At 42.5% G+C, this 18,201-nt stretch overlaps 1 protein-coding gene across 3 annotated transcripts; it reads left to right on the top strand.

The window, feature by feature from the left end:
• The first annotated feature begins 25 nt into the window (after window positions 1-25).
• Window positions 26-17,706, top strand: BROX (BRO1 domain and CAAX motif containing). 3 transcript variants are annotated; one of them, XM_085054736.1, is made up of 13 exons: window positions 26-120; window positions 2,097-2,227; window positions 2,888-2,994; window positions 4,530-4,626; window positions 5,935-6,030; window positions 6,679-6,751; window positions 7,073-7,178; window positions 7,748-7,837; window positions 8,584-8,669; window positions 10,006-10,087; window positions 11,120-11,270; window positions 12,698-12,857; window positions 13,310-17,706. In XM_085054736.1, the coding sequence occupies exons 2-13, from the start codon at window positions 2,127-2,129 to the stop codon at window positions 13,394-13,396; spliced, it is 1,236 nt and encodes a 411-aa protein (XP_084910862.1). In that variant the 5' UTR covers window positions 26-120; window positions 2,097-2,126; the 3' UTR covers window positions 13,397-17,706. The 3 variants fall into 3 exon arrangements, with proteins under 3 accessions (XP_084910862.1, XP_084910864.1, XP_084910863.1); XM_085054738.1 differs by lacking the exon at window positions 26-120 and adding an exon at window positions 529-807; XM_085054737.1 differs by lacking the exon at window positions 26-120 and adding an exon at window positions 530-713.
• Window positions 17,707-18,201: the final 495 nt, after the last annotated feature.

Raw genomic sequence — 18,201 nt, 5'->3', positions numbered from 1 at the left:
CCGCTTCCGCCCCGGTACCTGTCATGGCGCCGGTCACGTGCGGCGGGCGGGGCCGCTCCGCCCCTCCCTCCGCCCCTCCCGCCGCTGCCGGCCGTGCCGCCGCCGCAGGCCCGCCCCCAGGTAAGCCCCGGCGCCCCCCTGCAGCACCGCGGGCGGCTGTCGTCCCTCCGGGACAGCCCGTGCCGCTGGTGGCGTGCCGGCCGTGCCCGCTGCCGCCGGCGTTGGTGGCGTTCGGGGGTCCCTCCGCGGGAGGGTCGGGGGCTCCTGCCGCGCCGCCGGCCGCCGTCCCGTGGGGAGGGCCCGCAGCCGCGGGTTGTTGGCGGCGGCGGCGGCCCGGGGAGCCCGGTGGGGAGGGGGCGAGCGGCGGGGTCGATGCGATCGGCCGCCATGGGGCGGTGCCATCGGCTCTCGGCTGGCGCTGCCTGCGGCGGCGGGCGCGTGACGCACCGGCGGGAGCGGCCGGGCCGGGGTGGGCTGGGCTGGGCTGAGCTGGGCTGGGGTCCCGCGGCCTCGGGAGCCTCTGGGGGACCTTGCCGGGATCCCCTGGGGGACCTTGCCGGGATCCCCTGAGGGACCTTGCCGGGAGCCTCTGAGGGACCTTGCCGGGATTCCCTGAGGGACCTTGCCGAGATCCCCTGGGGGACCTTGCCGGGATCCCCTGAGGGACCTTGCCGGCCGCGCCGCCGCACGGCCGGGACAGCAGCGCTGCGCAGGTGGGTGGGCATGGCGCGACACTCGCTGACCTGCTGTCGCTGGCCTGCTGAACGAGCCCTGAGAGGTGCTGGCACGATAAGCAAGTTGCCATAGGTGCCGACGCGATGAACAAGCCCCCTGTTCGGTCGGGAGGATCTGGACAGTGGCGAGGGATCGCTGGCAGATGTTCCTGGGTTTGGGGGCTTTTTTGTTTCAGCAAAGCTGCAGTGTTTTATAAGGATCCTGGGGGGTCTGCAGTCCAGCGTCGTGCTCAGAGGAGGGACAGGGCTTTGCCCAATGAGGTCTGGAAAGCTTTTCAGGATGGAGAACACACAACTTGTGCCTGTTTAGTTCTCATAGTGAAGGAGTTTCTCCCTTTATCCAGTAGAGCCTTCCCGTGTTCAGGATGTGCCCATTGTGTTCCATCACCATGCACTGCTGTTGGAAAGCTCGCTGCAGTGCTTGTGTTACTTTTGTTTGTTGAAATTGAAGTGAAAGAAAAGAGATAGTCGGGTTTATCTCTGCTCTCCCAGCCTTCCAGGTCTGATACACATATAGATCCCTATTTCCAGTCGGGATTTGTGGTTGCAGTTCATTTATACCAAAGGCGCCCAAATACAAGCTATTAATGGATTGACCAGACACAGTATAATGATCTCAGTGAATTGAGATTTAGACTGGAAAGGAGAAAAGAGGCTCAGGGGTGACCTTATCACCCCCTACAACTCCCTGAAAGGAGCTTGTGGCGAGTTAGGGATCGGCCTCCCAGTGACAGGGTGAGAGGAAATGGCCTCAAGCTGTGCCAAGGCAGGTTCAGGTTGGACATTAGGAGCAATTTCTGCAGAGAAGGGGTTGTTAAACATTGGAAAAGGCTGCCCAGGGAGGTGATGGGGTCACTGTCCCTGGAGATGTTTAGAGAAAGACTGGACATGTTACTCGGCACTGTGGTCTAGTTGACGAGGTGGTGTTTGATCAAAGGTTGGGCTCAGTGATCTTAGGGGACTTTTCCAACCTAATTGATTCTGTGATCCTGAGATATTTCTCATGTCATTTACAGGTGTGTTCAGCCTTATGCAGGAGGTAATAAATGTGGAGGTTTTTTTACTAGGAATAGTTGTGCTCACATAGAGCAAAGTAGGTGGTAGCTTTTGGCCTAACTTGAAATAGTTGCTTTAGAAAGCATCTGTATTTCAAGAGAGTGCAGTTCTCAAACTAAGCACATGGATGATGGAGACAAGGCATGTGGAAGCTTGGCATTTCAAATGGGAAGAAAAAGAAATTAATTTCAAATTAATTTCCTGCCTGGTTGTTTACATTTGGAATATCTTTTTGTGAGTGGAGGAGCATGACAGGTGCAGCACCTCAGTTGTTCCTGCAGCTCTTCTTTCCTTTCCACTCATTAGGTTTGGCATAAACAGCACTACAGGAAGAAAATGACCCACTGGTTCCATCGCAACCCTCTGAAGGCTACAGCTCCAGTTTCATTTAATTATTATGGGGTAGCCACCACTCCAGCTGCAACAAAGGTTTGCAAGTAAGTGTGCTTGGGACTGACTTCACTCTGCCTCCTACAGTTTGGGGGACATCCTTAAAAGTAATGGTTGCTCTTCATTTTTTGAGCTGAAGATGACCAGGGACGTAGGCAGGGAGGCAGTAAGACACTGCTAACATTGAACATTTGCTTACAGAGAATGAATTCTCCAGTTTTCAAGTCTCTGAGTGCATAGCAAGGCCAGTTATAACACTGCAGAGGCAAAAGACGAAACACTTCATTGTCTTTCTGATGACAGTGCATTCCTCTGCGAAGGATTGCTTAATTTCCATAAGTGGATAAGGCCTGACTGTTTTGTTGTGGATAGGAATGTAATGAAAAGGGATCTCAGCTATTTTGAAGATCTATTCTTATCTCTTCATCTCATCATCCCATTCTAATATTGAAGAATGTTCCTGCTTGTTACTTCCCTTCCTTCTCTCTGCACTCAACCTCTTGGTAGGTAAATGCATAGTTATTTTAGCTTGTGTTAGAACAATAGATTGAGTACTGATTATCCACTGCTGTGTGTCCAGAATGGATTGTACTAAAGAGTCAATCATATGTATCCAGAGGAGAAAGGAAGATTTCTCTGTACTAGTACATTTCTGAGTAGAATTTCTGAGGGTTTTTTTCCTTTTTTTTTTGTCTCCTTTCATCTAGTGACTTGAGGTTATCTCGAACACGGCTGTTGGAGCTGTTTACAGACTCAAGTTGTAATCCAGAAATGCTGAAGAATGCAGCAGACTTGTACTTCTCACTCCTGCAAGGTAGGAAGATTTTATTAGCAGTGCTAATTCATCAAGACAAGTATCAGTTGAATTTTAATGGCACTTCTCTGAACGTGTATTGTGCTGATCTCCTGTAAAGGAGCTTAGCACTTCTCAGGAAGGAGGGTGTCTTCATGGGTTCTGTGCTTGATATCAGTGGTGGGCTACTCACCAGGCCTTTTCTCCAAGTTTCAGTGTCCTTTGTGACCCTGCCAGCACTGAGTGTTGGTAGTCCTCTCCTCCTGCTTTTAACCTCATTCTGTTTCCTGCTGGAGGAGGAAATGTGTATTTGTCTCTTAGGTGGTGGTGAGTTGCTCCTTAAGTATAAATTGAGTCTATTGATTAGTTGATATCATTTACTCTTCAGTGTAAACTTCTCGTTTGTCTAATATTAGATCATAGACTTGTTGCAACTCTACCTTCTGCTGCTGGTCTCAGGTGTGTATATGTATCTATATACATAGGTGCTCATTAGCATGGTATCTACATTTTCAGTAGACAGTTCACCGGTAGTTCACATATTCATCCACTTGAAACCTTCATTCTGCTAATATTTTGATAACTCGCTCTTAGCAGTCAGGTGCTCAGCCAGGTTTCTTAGGACTGAGTTTTCAAGAATCAGCTGATTCGTGGATTGTGGGATCTTTCAGTCTGTGGGAAGTAAATGTTGGTTTAGTGAGCCCCTGAGAGGGCTCATGGGTAGGCTAATGCCACATCTAGATAAAGGTAGGATGAGAATCCATGTTGCTACAGCCAAGATTTGGAGAGCTTCTTTAGGAAAATATCATGCTTGGTCACTGAAATCTTCTGCATGTGACACACCTAAAGCTGTGTTTTTAAACATGTGACACACCTAAAGCTGTAGCTCCAGTTGCTGCTATGGCAAGCTCTTGACCTCTTAAAGTCTGTAAGACCTGATCAGACCAAGGCCCTTCTTCAGCCTCCCTAAAAAATTCCTGTGCCTCCATATATTAGGATTTGAACAACCCATAAGATGAGTTTCATCCCACTGAGTGCTGCTTTCTGGGCTGCCTGACATAAAGAACCAATTTCCCGTAGCCCAGGAGATAGATGATGACTAGGTAAGCCCATGCTTAGAAGCCCTTTTCCCTCTCCCTGTTGACCAGGCAGCTTTTCCTAGAATTTCCTGGCTGTCACTTTGGTGGCAGAGACAGCCACTCACTCACCTTGAACAACCTCAGCCACCCTGTACCTGGGTCAGTCCAGCTGCCAGCTTGTCACCATATGGGACACGCAGACATCTCCCAGGTTTTCCTTGAGCAGAAAGGATTCTCAGGGTTGAGTTGGTAACATGCTGGGCAAGCGGTTTCCTGTGGTAGCCAGTTGGTATTTTCCACATTTTTTTCTCAAGATCTTGAGGAAAAAAAGTCTCAGGAAGTTACATGGGGTTTTGAGTGGTTCAGCAAGAAACATTCCTTTATCTATATCTGTATTTTTATTGATCCCTCTGCTTCATTATTGGTTTCTGTTTCCTCCTTTGAGATTGCCTGTTGGTACGTTTTTTTATTCCATAGGTTTTATCCTTTCACTGGATGACTCTTCCCAAGAGTGCAAGCTGAGATACATCCAGAATTTCAAGTGGACAGACACGTTACAAGGACAAGTCCCGAGGTACATATGCCTTTCTGAGTGCAGGGTGTGCAGCTGCTCTCTGCTGCTGTGTTACACATGTGCACCTGTGCCAGCACAGGCCTGAAGGAAAACAGAAGTGTAGCAAAGTGTTGAACACAAAGTAGTTTCCAAAAGGGTGTTGCTGTGTATTTGCTAACTGCTGAACTGTGTTAGGTGTTCTGAAGTGTGTGTGGCCTTTATGTAAAGCTGTGAGAATGCACAATATTGGTAGAAGGATCCATTGGGTCTTAGTTGATCTACAATCTGAATCTGCAGTGCAAAGAAGAAGCCTTGAGGGTATTGGTTGAATACGATAGCAAAGCTCACTGCAGCTTAAAACTTCTTCATTTGGCACTATGCCCTGACCAGGAACTTCTTTGTGTTTTGAGGTTCCAGTGTTGCTGAAGATCTGATTTTTTCTTGTGCTCTGAACTCCTAGTACATTTACTCTTGTTTCAAGCAAACAAATCCTCTGTTTCTGGTAGTAATACAGATCTGTAACCTTCTGAATTATTCACTTGTCTCTTGCTTTTGGAGGGAATTGTGCTGTATAACCACGCCTACAAATTTGCCAAGCTTTAGCTAGAAGTGCTTGACCTCCTCAAAGCTTTTATTCCCCTTGGAAGAAAATCTGTTGATTAGGACTTTCTTCTAATTTTCTCACGGTCATACACGCTTGAACTTGTGCCAACATTACTCTTCCCACTGCCACATCTTTCTTTTTAAAAGGTTTGCTAGTTCCTAAGCTATACTGAGCTTGTGATTGCAAGTTCAGTCTTTTCTAAGACTCTGTTTTTAGCTTCTGAAACTTCCTGCTATTTGCACATGCTGTTTGTCTGCAGTTACATAAATACTTGCAATAACATTCATTTGAGAGAGTTGTAACAGACTCTGACTTATTAACTTAGCAGTGCAACTTTAAAGTAGACATTCCAGGGCAAGGCTTTCCACAAAATGTGCAATTGAAAAAAAAAAAAAAAAGAGATGGAAAAATGTCAGCCACACCCAAAGCTAAACAAATCTCAAGTTACAGTTTTAAAATAAAAGTTCCCAAAAGGGAAGGGTGGGCATCTGAATGTGGGAGATTCTAATTATGAGCTCTTAAAGGGAATAAGTAAAAAAATTCAAGTCTCTCTTAAGGCAGTTCAGCAAGTAGGAGGTTCTGAATTGGAAATTGTTGACATCTTAAAAATGCTTTATGGAGAGAAATGTTGACTTCTGCTATATGAACTATCAGCAGAGAGAGGTTGTCAGAACAAAACTGGATGCATTAAGTTTTTTGGGGGGGCTTTATTTGTCTTTCTTTAGTGCCCAGCAGGATGCAGTGTTTGAACTGGTTTCCATGGGATTTAATGTAGCTCTATGGTACACAAAATATGCATCAAGACTCGCTGGAAAAGAAGAGTAAGTGGTTTTCTTAATAATTCTACTGCAATATTCCACCAAAGATTTAGCAGATTCTGGGGTTTGCCTGCTGTAGGGCATGTCCAGCTCAGACAGAGGAGTTCAAGGAGGCAGTTAGCCTTTATACACAAGCACTTCAATCCCTTTTTGCCTCTGTAAACCAAGTGGATTAGAACCATGTGACTGTGATACAGAGAAAGTGTCAGTTGTGAATAAACCCTTCACCACCCTTCTCTAAATGTCCAGGTACAAAATTGAGATTCTCAAAATCACATCTCTGCTGAGTTTAGCCCTACAGACTTCCCAATTCTTGGCTTTTAACACTGAGGTTGCCTTTTACTTGAAAGTCATTGCAAGATCTTGTTTCTTTTTTTTGTTTGTTTTTTTCAAGCAATTTCTACTTGATTGTTTAATGATTGGACACAGTAAGAAACTCCTTTTCTCTGAGGGTAGCATAGCAGTGGAACAGGTCACTTAGGGAATTAGTGGTCTCTTGATTCTTGAAGGATTTAAGATTCATGGAGACAAAGCCATGACTGACCTGATATACTGTTGCCAGTTGTGGTGGCCCAAAGCAGGAGGTGGGATAAAATGACACCTAGAGACCCTTTCTTACTGTAATTTTACCAATCCGTTCTATTTTCTCAGTATTACAGAAGATGAAGCAAAAGATGTTCACCGCAGCCTGAAGATTGCAGCTGGGATTTTTAAACACCTGAAGGTAGAAGAACTTTCTTTGCTGTCCATTCTTCAAGGTGCCTCCAAACAAATGACTTTTTGCCTTAGAAAAGCCTTTGCTATCCATCTCAGACCACCTGAATGATACAGGAAAAAGAAGGGTATTAATATGTTATGGTGCTTCTCATTCCCAATGGCAGTGGAAGGGTGATTTGTTTGTCTGCCCATATCATGTGGAACAGTGCAGCCAGCTGTTATGGGACCTTCACTCAGTGTCCCATCCATTTGGGAAGGAGGCACTTGTTCTGCACTGGCAGCAGTGGTTTTAAGCCTAAACTAATTCTGAGACTTGCTTTGTGTTTAGGAAAGTCACATTCCAAAATTGATTACACCTGTAGAAAAGGGAAGAGATTTAGAAGCTCGACTTATAGACTCCTACATCATACAGTGTCAAGCTGAAGCTCAAGAAGGTATCTTCAAATATACATTGGTTGGGTGTGGGAAATGACTCTTTGTGGATCACTGATGTCTCATGAACTCTGCTCAGCAGCAAGGCCATGGTTCTTTTATTTTCCTGAAGTACTGTGGCTTAGTGGTGCAAGTTGCTTCTAAAGAAGCTTACGTTACAATTACAGAGGGAAAATGCCAAAAATCAGTCAGACACTACAAGTGTAATGAGGAATACCTTTCACTTTGGAAGAACCTGTGTGTGGCACTCCTCCCTTTTTCTTTTTCTTTCCCTTTCATGCAACCCTTTCACCACCATGGTTGCCTAACATAAATTCCCAGTTCCTTTACTTTAAAATATGTGCAGCTTCTGCTTATTAGCTAATCTTAAAGCTAGCATTCCTCCAGTTTTTCTATTAAATTGGAATAATTCTATCCAAGAAACAATCTGTCTTTATTCTGCTGCTTGCTTGACTGCACAACATCTATTTTCTGTTCATGCAGGGTTTTTAAAACCCTAAATGCCTCTGCTGATTTGATGTGATGGGACATTTCAATTAAACTTAAACCATGGTGTGGAACTTTTTTTCAGTGACAATTGCTCGGGCTATTGAGCTGAAACACAATCCAGGCCTAATAGCTGCTCTTGCTTATGAAACAGCCAACTTCTACCAAAAAGCTGGTGAGTGTCTTGTTTTGTATCCTTAGTGACTTGGTTTATGCATTCTTGCCAGCAGACACACTTCACCCACCCATAAATTGCAATATTAACACTGTTCTCTGTGGAAATGGAGTGTGTATTTAGCTTCTATTTAGCACATTTAAGGCTTCAGTTATTGGCATGTATTTTGATAAAGCCTTCTGTTTTTTGTGGGAAATCTTTTTCTGTAGCTAATGGTAGGAAATGTTAGTGAGGGAAGACAGACTAGCAGCAGACAGATGGCCTAATGTCAATAGAGTGTGTTCCAGTTGCCTTTAGGCAGCAGATCATGGTGCAGAGCATACAGAGTGTAGTGGGTTAATTATGTATCACCTTCCAGATGAGTAAGATGATCTCTGGGCTTACTGAGGCAAGTGGGAAATGTGTAAAATTACAGGAGTCAGGAGAACACTGTAACATACATCACATTATAGGTCACTACTGGAACTTAAACAAGGAAAAAACTTTGAAATGCTGCCTAAAAATACTTAGGAGAATTAGCCATCCAAACTTAGTGGACAACAGTTTCAGGGATTCTAGGGACAGCTGCATGCTAGTGGCATCTTTTTGGTTTTTTCTCATAGTTTCTCTGTGCCTTTGCCGGAGTGATTTTTGTCACTTGCTTCTGGATGCTTTATAGTAAATATCTACTGCAAACTTTAAGAATTCTGGTCTTTGGGGTTTTTCTTCCTGGAAATGTCTTAATAACTTTACATATGTGTTCGTAGATCAAACATTATCCAGTTTGGATCCAACCTATGCAGGTAAATGGAGGAAGTACTTAAACTTGAAGAGCTGTTTCTATATGGCCTATGTAAGTACTTTGGGTGGCAGCAGTCACAGCTTGTTGTTTGTCTGCTAAGGGCTGGATAGAGAATGGGTCCTAAGTAATGCCTTGGCTTTCTTTCCATGCTGTGAAGAGGGATTGTGCAGTGTCAGTGGCATTTGAAGTGTTATTGTGGAGCCAAATGAAATTGCAGCAGTGTGGAATTTATTGTGATCATGGCTCTAATTGAAGCCATTCAGGTTGAGCATAATGGTTGTCATCTGTTATCTACATCGCAGTCAGATCCTCAGCACAATTCAGGGCTGAGCATCTTTTAGAAGACCCTGAATAAACCTGCATCAAGTACCAGTAGGTACCACTCCAAGCACTGTCCCTATTTGCCTGATGGATCTCCTAGCAAGTGCAGTGGTGCTCTTGGGATCCTCAGCACAATTTGCTGCTTATTTCTTGTAGTCTGCCACAACCTGTAATCTTTTTGTTTTATACTGTAGAGAAGGCCCAAGCTACACAGCATAATTGTCTCTCTTAGTTTGAACCTGTAGCTAAAAGCTGCTTGCCTTATTAGCAGGTTTGAGAAGTGAGGGAGGGTCAGAGTTGTGGTACTTTTCCTTTCTTTAAATTTGTGTGATCTGGGCAATGGCAGATTTAGATAGAGTGGTTCTGTGAGAACAGACACTAAAGGAAGAGGGGCAAGGTAGGCATTAGTTGATGGGATTGTTCCTTCACCTATTGTATTTACTATTTAAACTCGACTCCTGATCATAGATAATAGGCAATTCAGTTCTCACTGGAATACAATACTATGCATCTTCAAGCATAGGTATGAAGGAATGGGACTTCTTGGGGTAGAAAAGTTATTTGGACTATGACAAAATATCTCAGACAGCAGAACACCTCATCTCTTCCACATTCAGTGATGTTTATTGCAGATGGAGTTTTTGAGTGTTCAGGTAGTTATAGTTTTCAGTCTTAGCTTTGTAAACTTGCCTGGGGTTCATTTTCTTTCTGCGTTGGAGCTTAATTCTGCGTGCTGCTTCAGTGAGAGCTTGAACTGGCCTGTGTGCCAGTGCTTTTGGTCAAACAGCTTTGCTCAGCCCAGTTACTCTTGGCAAGACTTGAGACAGCTTGGTTCATTCCAAGTGTTTATGGTTATGGTTCATAGCGTTCATGTTGAACTGCATTAATGGTTCAGTGAATGCTGCATTGTTCAGTGAATGCTGCATTGACTTGCATTCCCCAGTTGTCAATTATCTGCAGGGAATGGCAGCTTCAAAGAGCTGCAGCTAAAGTAAGGAGCAGGAGAGGGGAATTGGTGCAGGAATGACCCAATGGTGTTGATAATGGTTTTGTCCTCTCCTATCAGGCATACTGTTACCATGGCCAGACTCTGCTGGCAAGTGATAAATGTGGGGAAGCAATCAGATCTCTGCAGGAATCAGAAAAATGTAAGTGTGGCTGAGACTGGATTGCAGGGTCTGATGATGCCATGCCTCTGTTCTATTTTGCTGTCTCCTGTTAATTTGCTCTCCAATAAAGATTTTATCTGTCACCTGATGAAAATCCAGCACACCTTTGAATGGAGACAGTGTGTGCTTTTTTTTTATCTTACCAAAGGCTGTCTTTCGTAACAGTGCTGCAGAAAATTTCATCTTCACTTCTCAGCCTGGTTTTTTTTAAAGTCTGGCTTTAAACTGCTGGCAATATATGCTGTAAAAACAATGGTGGTCATCCTGTTTTCTGGTCTGTATGTTAGATCAGTGCAGCCATTTCTGCTTTGGAGGTTAAATAGTAAATCTAGGCCATGCTTCTTTATTTTTAAACAGGTTTCAGTAACTTATTTCCTTTCTACTCATTTGAAAGGCAAATTCAGGCAAATTTGCAGTAGTTCCAGGTCTTCTTCCCTGTCTTCTCTCTTCAAAGCTATTGTTGCCCCAGTGGCCTGCACTGCATAACTTTACTACAATGTATAAAAATGCTCAAGTTTTCAAATTGGAAACTTTAATATTACTTTTTAAAATAAATTTAAAAAATATTAAGACCAAACTAAGTTGGATTACTTGGAGTAAACCTAATACTCTTCTGCTATTAAGAGAAGAGTGCTTCTTCTCCCACTCCATATTGTTTATTGTTGTTTGGTTTGGGACTTGAGCTGTGCGTGGACACCTTCATACCCTCTGTTTTTCCCTACCATGTGGCACAGTTCTTGGGCTCACTGTTGCATTTTGCTCCACACATAACATGCTTTCCTGCATCTTCCCACCCAAAAAGCTATCCTTTTTTTTTCCTGTTCTTAGTCACTTGTTGGATGCAGTAAATCTTGGCCAAAAGTGCTGCCTTTAAACTAGTTTGGTTTTGTTTCTAAGAAGAAGGAGGCCTGAATAGATTCTGGTGTGTTCTAAAACTGAAGCACTGTAGAGCAGAACCATGATTTAAGAGGGTCATGTAAATAATTTTTACTTCCTTTCTTTCTTGCAAAGTTTTTGCCAAGGCTGAAGCATTGTGCAAAGAATATGGAGAAACCAAAGGGCCTGGGACTACTGCCAAACCTTCTGGACATCTTTTCTTTAGGAAATTAGGAAGTTTGATTAAGAACACACTAGAAAAATGCCAGAGAGAGAATGGATTTATGTAAGTAATTCATGGTTGGTGCAGAACTCTATATGAAGTGTTATTACCTCATTTGCCTTTATTTCAGGATCTGATGGTGAATTATACTCTACAATTATTACATTCCTTTAGGGCATGGCACGTAACTTAAAGATAAATTTGCAATTCTATGATTTTCTCTTGGCAGATTTGCAGTGGGTCTGTGCTGTCACACTCTCTATTCTGGGCCAGTTCAGCAGGGTGGGTTGGACTGACATCTGGAGAGATTGAGCAGTTTTCTTCCCTCATTGCTCAGCCACCTTCTTACTTTTCCTTCTGCACAGGAGAAAATCTGCAGAAGTTGCTGTGTTGCTCTAATGCTCTCTTCCTGGCTCCTGGGATCTAGTAGGCAAAACAGGACAGAGGGGGAAGTGGAGAAGCCCAGATTCTGCTTTGCAAGCAGGGAAGTCAAAACATAGTGCTCCCTTCAGTGAAGATCATGTTTAGGGTACTAGGAGCATTACCAGTCCAAGTATTATTAATGCTGTGAATAGGGCTTTCTGTTAGTTAACGTCCTTCCAAAAAGGGTTTGGAAATTTGAAAGTTTTTGTTTCAGTTGAAAATAGCAGGATTGGTTTGATTTCAGAGTTCTTGTGCTCATTTATTTCTCCCCTTCCCTTCTACTGTGATTTCATATTCCATAATATGTTTGTTATTTCAATTTTTATGATATTTAAAGACCTTCATAATAGGGTAACTGATTAAACAGAAAGGATTGTCAGGTACATCAAACTGAACTGCAGATAGCAAAAGAAATGCTGTGCTCTGCTTTGGTTCAAATACCCATTGTCAGAGCTTCCAGCAACAGCATACAGGAGATCTCAACAAATCCATGTCCCTCTAGAGCAAAACTTGGAAAGAGAAAGCAGTGCCTGTTCTGGGAGAGCTGTCTGCAGCACAGGAAGAGAGACAGAATGTGTCAGTGTGCCAGTCCAGCTCCTGCTGGTCTGCCAAGGGCACAGGTACCCCCTGAGTCAGCCTTTGCCCTGTAGCCAGTCTTTGGGGCTCTGCAGTGTTGTTGCCATTATCCACTGTGGCACATTAAGACTGACTTAGAAAAACTGTCCTTTTCATCTTTCTTGGGAAGCGTTTTTAATCCTCATTTGTATAGTGAAGGGGTTTTTTTAGACAAAAGATACTCTTCTCATTGAAGCACTGGGAATAATGGTTATCAGGAGAAAACCCACCTCACTATTAGGGAATGAACAATAATACTAAGAAGAAATTGCTTTTGTTCTTGTGAATTTTGCTGGCACAATGCATGCATATTAGACAGTGTCTTAATGAAATGAAAGAGAGCAGCAGTGATTGCCACTGTGGAAATCCTGATTGTTTTTCTTTAGAACTGCAAACAAGACTTTCAGAGATGGTGCATTGTATTTTAAATACATTTCTGTGTTCTGTTACAGCTATTTCCAGAAGGTGCCAGCAGAGGCTCCCCAGCTGGAACTGAAAGCAAACTATGGCTTAGTAGAGCCTATTCCCTTTGAATTTCCTGCCTTGAATGCACACTGGACTCCTGAAACGGTTACAGCATTTGATCTCACCAAGAGGCCAAAGGATGACTCTGTAAGATAATCTCATGTGTTGTTCTTTCCCCCTAGCTTTATTCTGTGTATCATACAGAGTTAGTTTGGCTCTTCTGTAACATCCCCCAGCTCAGTGTGGGAAGCAAACACAAGGCTACCACCTAAGCTCATACTTCAGCTGTGCCAGAGGCAAGTTAATTAACCTCTGCCACACTGCCAGCATCTGGAGATTCAGGTCATTTTTTACTAAGTCCTGTAATGTTACGGGAGTGAATGCTATAGAAAGCTTCTTTTTTAGAAAAGGATTCATTTAAGGATGCTGAAACAGAGAGCAGTTGGCTTTTCCCTCTTGCTTGACGCTTACTCAAAGTTTTCAACCTTGAAAAGACTATTAGATTATAGTATGTAAAGTTAGCTGTGCATAAATACCATGCAAACACAGTGGTTTGTACTTGTGGCATTTAGTTGGGGTTTTCTTCTTCTTGTTTGCAGGCTAAACCAAAACCAGATGAAGAAGTAAAACCTCTGAAGGAACCAGATATAAAGCCTCAAAAAGACAGTGGATGCCAGATTTCTTAAGTGCCATAAGTGCTTTGAATTCACTTTGAAACTCCTGTTCATACGACTCTGGGGCTTTAGTTCTGATCTCCCTTTTTTGATTCTCCTTTTTTTCATTTAGAAGACTAATTTAATTTACCTTTGTTAATATGTGTCTATCTTGCTTAAGAATGTGGTGGATTTCTAGGAGATTATTTATATCTGACTTATTTTTGGTTTTAGTGGGATATCATAGAATGAGTGGGTTTAAATGTTCCTATTGTGCCTCTAGGGAGTTTCTTTTTGTGGGTTTAGTTTTACCCACAAATAGCAAAGGAAGTATCATGATTGTAATGCTTGAGGATTTTTCCATTACCTTATATGCTATATCATGTCCAATTCTGCAAGCATAAGTTGGCATGAACAGTTATATTTATTCAAGTTTTGTCATTCAGGCTTAGCACCCTGTCGTGTTCCAATTCACCTAATTGTAGTGAGAGAAGAAAATCTGGGTTTGGTTTGTAACACTCCTATGGTATTTCACAGGACATTCACAGAACTTGGGAAACCTCAAGTTCTGCATAACTGGAGCACAATTTATGTTCTGAAACTATTACTGTCTGTTCTTTCATCTATAAATTAGGGGTTTTGTATCAGAATTTGTAGTAAGGTACCTTAGCTTGTCTGTCCTTTAATCAAAATCCTTTAATATCAAAGTGTATCTGAAAGTGATGCAGGGTGTAATATGGAAGTGCTTAAAAGCAGGGCATCACTGTGTCACTCACAGAGTTTTTGAATCTTCAAAGCTTTGTTAAGTTTGAAGGCTGCAGACAGCTCAAATCTCCTGGCACTGGAATTCCTGAAGTTGTCATGGTAAGGTAATGGATTTTTAAGTTGCTGCGTTTCCATCTGGGTGGTGTCTATAAGAAGCTGTCAGGAGAACAGGGAGGAAAGACAAGCTGAAGAGCTGATGGCACAACTGGGAAGCCAAGCTTCAGATTTCCTTTATGCCCTGTGTAATCAGTGCTGCTTTCTCAGCTTTTGCAGTATTGCACTGAAATCAGCTTTTTCTGAAGAAAACTTGCCAAAAGCCAAGCCCAGTCAAAGCTGAGAAAGAAAGGATTTTGTAGAACTTGCTGCTTCCATTTCTGCCTGCTGTGGAAAGTGTGACAGCATTCTTTAGTGCTGAGCACTGCAAAACACCCATGACAACAAAAACATCTTTCTGATTTACTGCAAATGCAAAGGAATACAATGCATGTGTTGAAATGAGGGCCTTGCAATCCCTGGGTACCAGTTGCTGCACTTCTCTTTGTCTGAGAAAGAAACTGAGCAGCCTGACAGTGTTCATCCTTTCAGCAAACACGATGGCATATGCACTTACTGTGATGTAAACTGTAAACACATTCCTCACTTTGTACTCTTTGTTCTCCTTCCACTGTGCTGTAATTCAGTGCTTCTAAAATCTTTCATGAGGCTTGGAGTCACTTAGCTTAGAGAGCAGGTGTGTAGCTCCTTGAAGGCCTGTGGAACAAAAGCTGTTGAGGAGGTTAATAGGAAACTCAGGACTCTTCTTGAGATACTGGACCAAACTACAAAATGAGTTGCTACAAAAGGCAAAGAGGGTATTAATGCTGGCAGTAGTGGGTTTATCAAATGCAGACCTCCTTGCTTGCTGTAATGGATTTTTCTTTCTGTCAGTTCTGCACATAAAAATCAGTGTAAAGTGAGCTGAATTTCTTTGGAAGAAGTTTCTGTTCTGCAGGGACCTAGAGGATAATGAGTATCAAGAATATATATCTAAAATTGGTCCATTTCTTCTGGTGCTGTACAGGGACAGTATGTTTCATGAAGAGTTACTCAATCTGTTCATAACTTGTTCATCTTACTCATTAGACTTCTTGCTGTTAAAAGATCAGCTTAGGTTTTGCCAGAATAGAGTGTGGAGTTAGTTTTCTTATATAGATTTTAATTCTAAAAATGTATTTCAGCTGTAGTCATCAACATTTGCTCAGCCTGCCCCCTTAAAGGATCTAGATACAGTTAACTCAGTTTCATAATCGCGATTTTTTTAGTTGCTCATTGTTTTTCAGAATTCTTTGTCATTATGTACACATCTCAACTGAATTAGTTTTCTTTTTGTGCAGACTAGATCCTGTTTTCCTCCTCCCCTCGTTTTCCCTTCCATCTGCTATGAACTGTGGCACAGACTTACCCTTGTTAGCTAATGCATGTGTAGGTCTTGGAGCTCATTGCCAATGCAGCTTTTACCCGTGGGTGGATTCCAGTAGAGGAATATCTTAAAATCAAATTAACAAATCATGACTAAATCGTTCCCAAACAACTTGGTAGGAAAGATTGTTTTATGGACTTGGAATTCTTTGGACACTTTCTCAAACCGAGTGGTTTGTCTGAATCAAGTTCACTGTAAATAGTTTGGGGCATAACCAAGTGAATTGTGTCAGATGATGACATTACTTAAGCCTAGCTGTGTAACCTCTTATGCCATAGCTGTTTCAGTAAATATGATGTAGTAGTTTAAAAATAGACTAATGGAACAAATTAATTCACTTAACATGTGTTGCTTTTCAAGACAAACTTTGTTTACTTGTAGTTAAAATCCTGTGGCAAACATTGGATGGTTTTGCCAAAAAATAAGCTGGAGACTGTTCAGTTTGCAAAGTAGAGAGAGCTGTGAGGCAATGAGCAGCTTTCTCTTCTGGTTTTGTTGGATAGTAGCAGGAATTATTGTAAATAGGATATAGATTAACTGTCCAATATGCTTAAGAATATGGGTGGATGAACTGGGAGTTTCAGTTAATCTGGAAACCCAGCTGCCATGTTCCTTCTCTTATAGTTCCCTTTAGTAATTTTTAAGAGTGAGGTATTTTGAACGGTGACTTTTTAATATTCTAATGCTGCTACAGCCTGTTTTTGTGGCCTCTCTCTGGTTTTAGAGGCTCTCATGGCTAAGCCTGCACATCTTGTTGGTGTAAATAGTCTTTAAAAATTTGTGCCCCATCTGAAGCAGGACAGAACTGCAGCTGAATAAAATACAGAGTGCTGGGCCCTCTGTTTTGTGCTTTAAGAAAAGCAGCGATTGTCTTTAATCTACTATAAACCAAACCATTAAGCTCTTTGTAGGATTTCTATTTAAGTACCTTCCTCCATGTATTTAAATACACTTCCTCCATGTTTCGTGTTCCTGGGTTTACAGTAGTTATTCTCCATCCAGCATGTGACACACCTACAGCTGAGGGACTAAACCTGGCCCTTGGGTGCTGATGTCTGCCTCCCACTGGATTTGGTAGAGGAGTTTTGCCTGTCAGCCTAGGGATGGTGTTTGGTCACTTGGATGTTCAGCATGGATATGTGGTGTGTCTGTAATGATGGTAGTGGTTTGTACAATGAGCAGGAAAATGGATCCCTGTGTCTGTGTAGAATAGAGACAACTTTGCACTTTAGAATTTTCTTGTCTTGCAAATTTGGTACAATACAATATGGTTGTAAATACTCCTTGCTGTCATTTTGTTGCACTGATTTCAGTACTGTGCTATGGGTAAGGTTTTAATGGGAAACATTACTAAAATGTATTTTTACTTGTCTGTGTATAAAACAAACTCGTGAAGCATATCTCTGCCTTTAGTACTGGGGGACATGAGAGAAGGCAGTAGTTCATCTGTCTTCCATGGGAATTCCAAGAAGTGAAAACTTTCTGTCTGTTGGCTGCAGGGTAAAACATGTCATCCCATCCCTGTGTCTGGTATCTAAACTGAAGTTTCAGCATTAACATAAATCCTGTTCATGCCTATTAATTATCCCTAAAAAAATTCTGTCTCTAAAGATCACTGTTAAATTACTATAGTAGCATATGCTGCATTTTTTTTCTTTTTCTGTATTTTTTTCCTGTCACTGGCCCAGCTGAGTTAGGCATAAAGCACAGTGAGTAAGAGTGGCATGGAAAAGCCCCTGCAGTGTGTACCTGTCTCCAGATTGTGAGTGCAGTGTAAAGGCCTTTCCACAGTGACCACTAGTTTCACTCAGACCTTTCCCCGCTGGTGATGCTCTCAAAATCAGTAAAGGTCCCACAGCGACCAAGGGGACTCTTGATTAGTGTTTTATGTAGGAAGGCCTCCCTCCTTTGGTGTTGGTGCCTTCATGGATTACAACCTTCCTGAAAGCCATCCTGTACTCTGAGTAATCACACTTCAATGGAATCAGCTCTGAGAACATCAATCGAGCAGCCTTACTGTGTGAAGACAGTCACCATGCAATCTTAAGCTTCATAGTTGGAAAATTTGTATATAACCACAAGTTTCAGAATACCGTTTAAAATAAACAATCTTAAAGTATCATGCTTTGTTTCTTTCTCTAAAATTTTACGTATAGTAGCAGGAAAAAGGCATACAGAGAATGCTTAATCCTTGCTTATAGGAGGACTTGAATAAGGAAGATGCTCATGTGAAGTGGGTGTGTATGGAAGTAGTAGCTACAACGAAGCATGTAAAGTTATGGGGCAGGAAGAGAGGAGATGGACTTCCCAAACTCCTGTTTAGAAAAAGGAAATTAGACAGGATTTCCTATGGCTATACAAAATCCCAGTACTTGCCAAAGTCTGTGACATTGTAGGATATTCTGTCTGTGACATTGTAGGTATACTGTGTGAAGGGGGTTATTTGGGAATAATTTACCTAATATTGTAGATGAAGCCTCACTAGTACAGTGTGTTCAGTCTTCCCGATCTGAACCAGGTATGCATCTACTGCTGTCACCAAGAGTCCCATCTGCCTCTCAGAGCCATGTGGTGGTCTTTATTAACTTTGCTTTATGCCTCCAATCTTTCTGTC

Source organism: Lichenostomus cassidix, chromosome 3, assembly GCF_008360975.1.
Source record: "Lichenostomus cassidix isolate B80296 chromosome 3, HeHo_3.0, whole genome shotgun sequence".
NCBI lineage: Eukaryota > Metazoa > Chordata > Aves > Passeriformes > Meliphagidae > Lichenostomus > Lichenostomus cassidix.
This window is presented reverse-complemented; position numbering and strand designations above follow the sequence as displayed.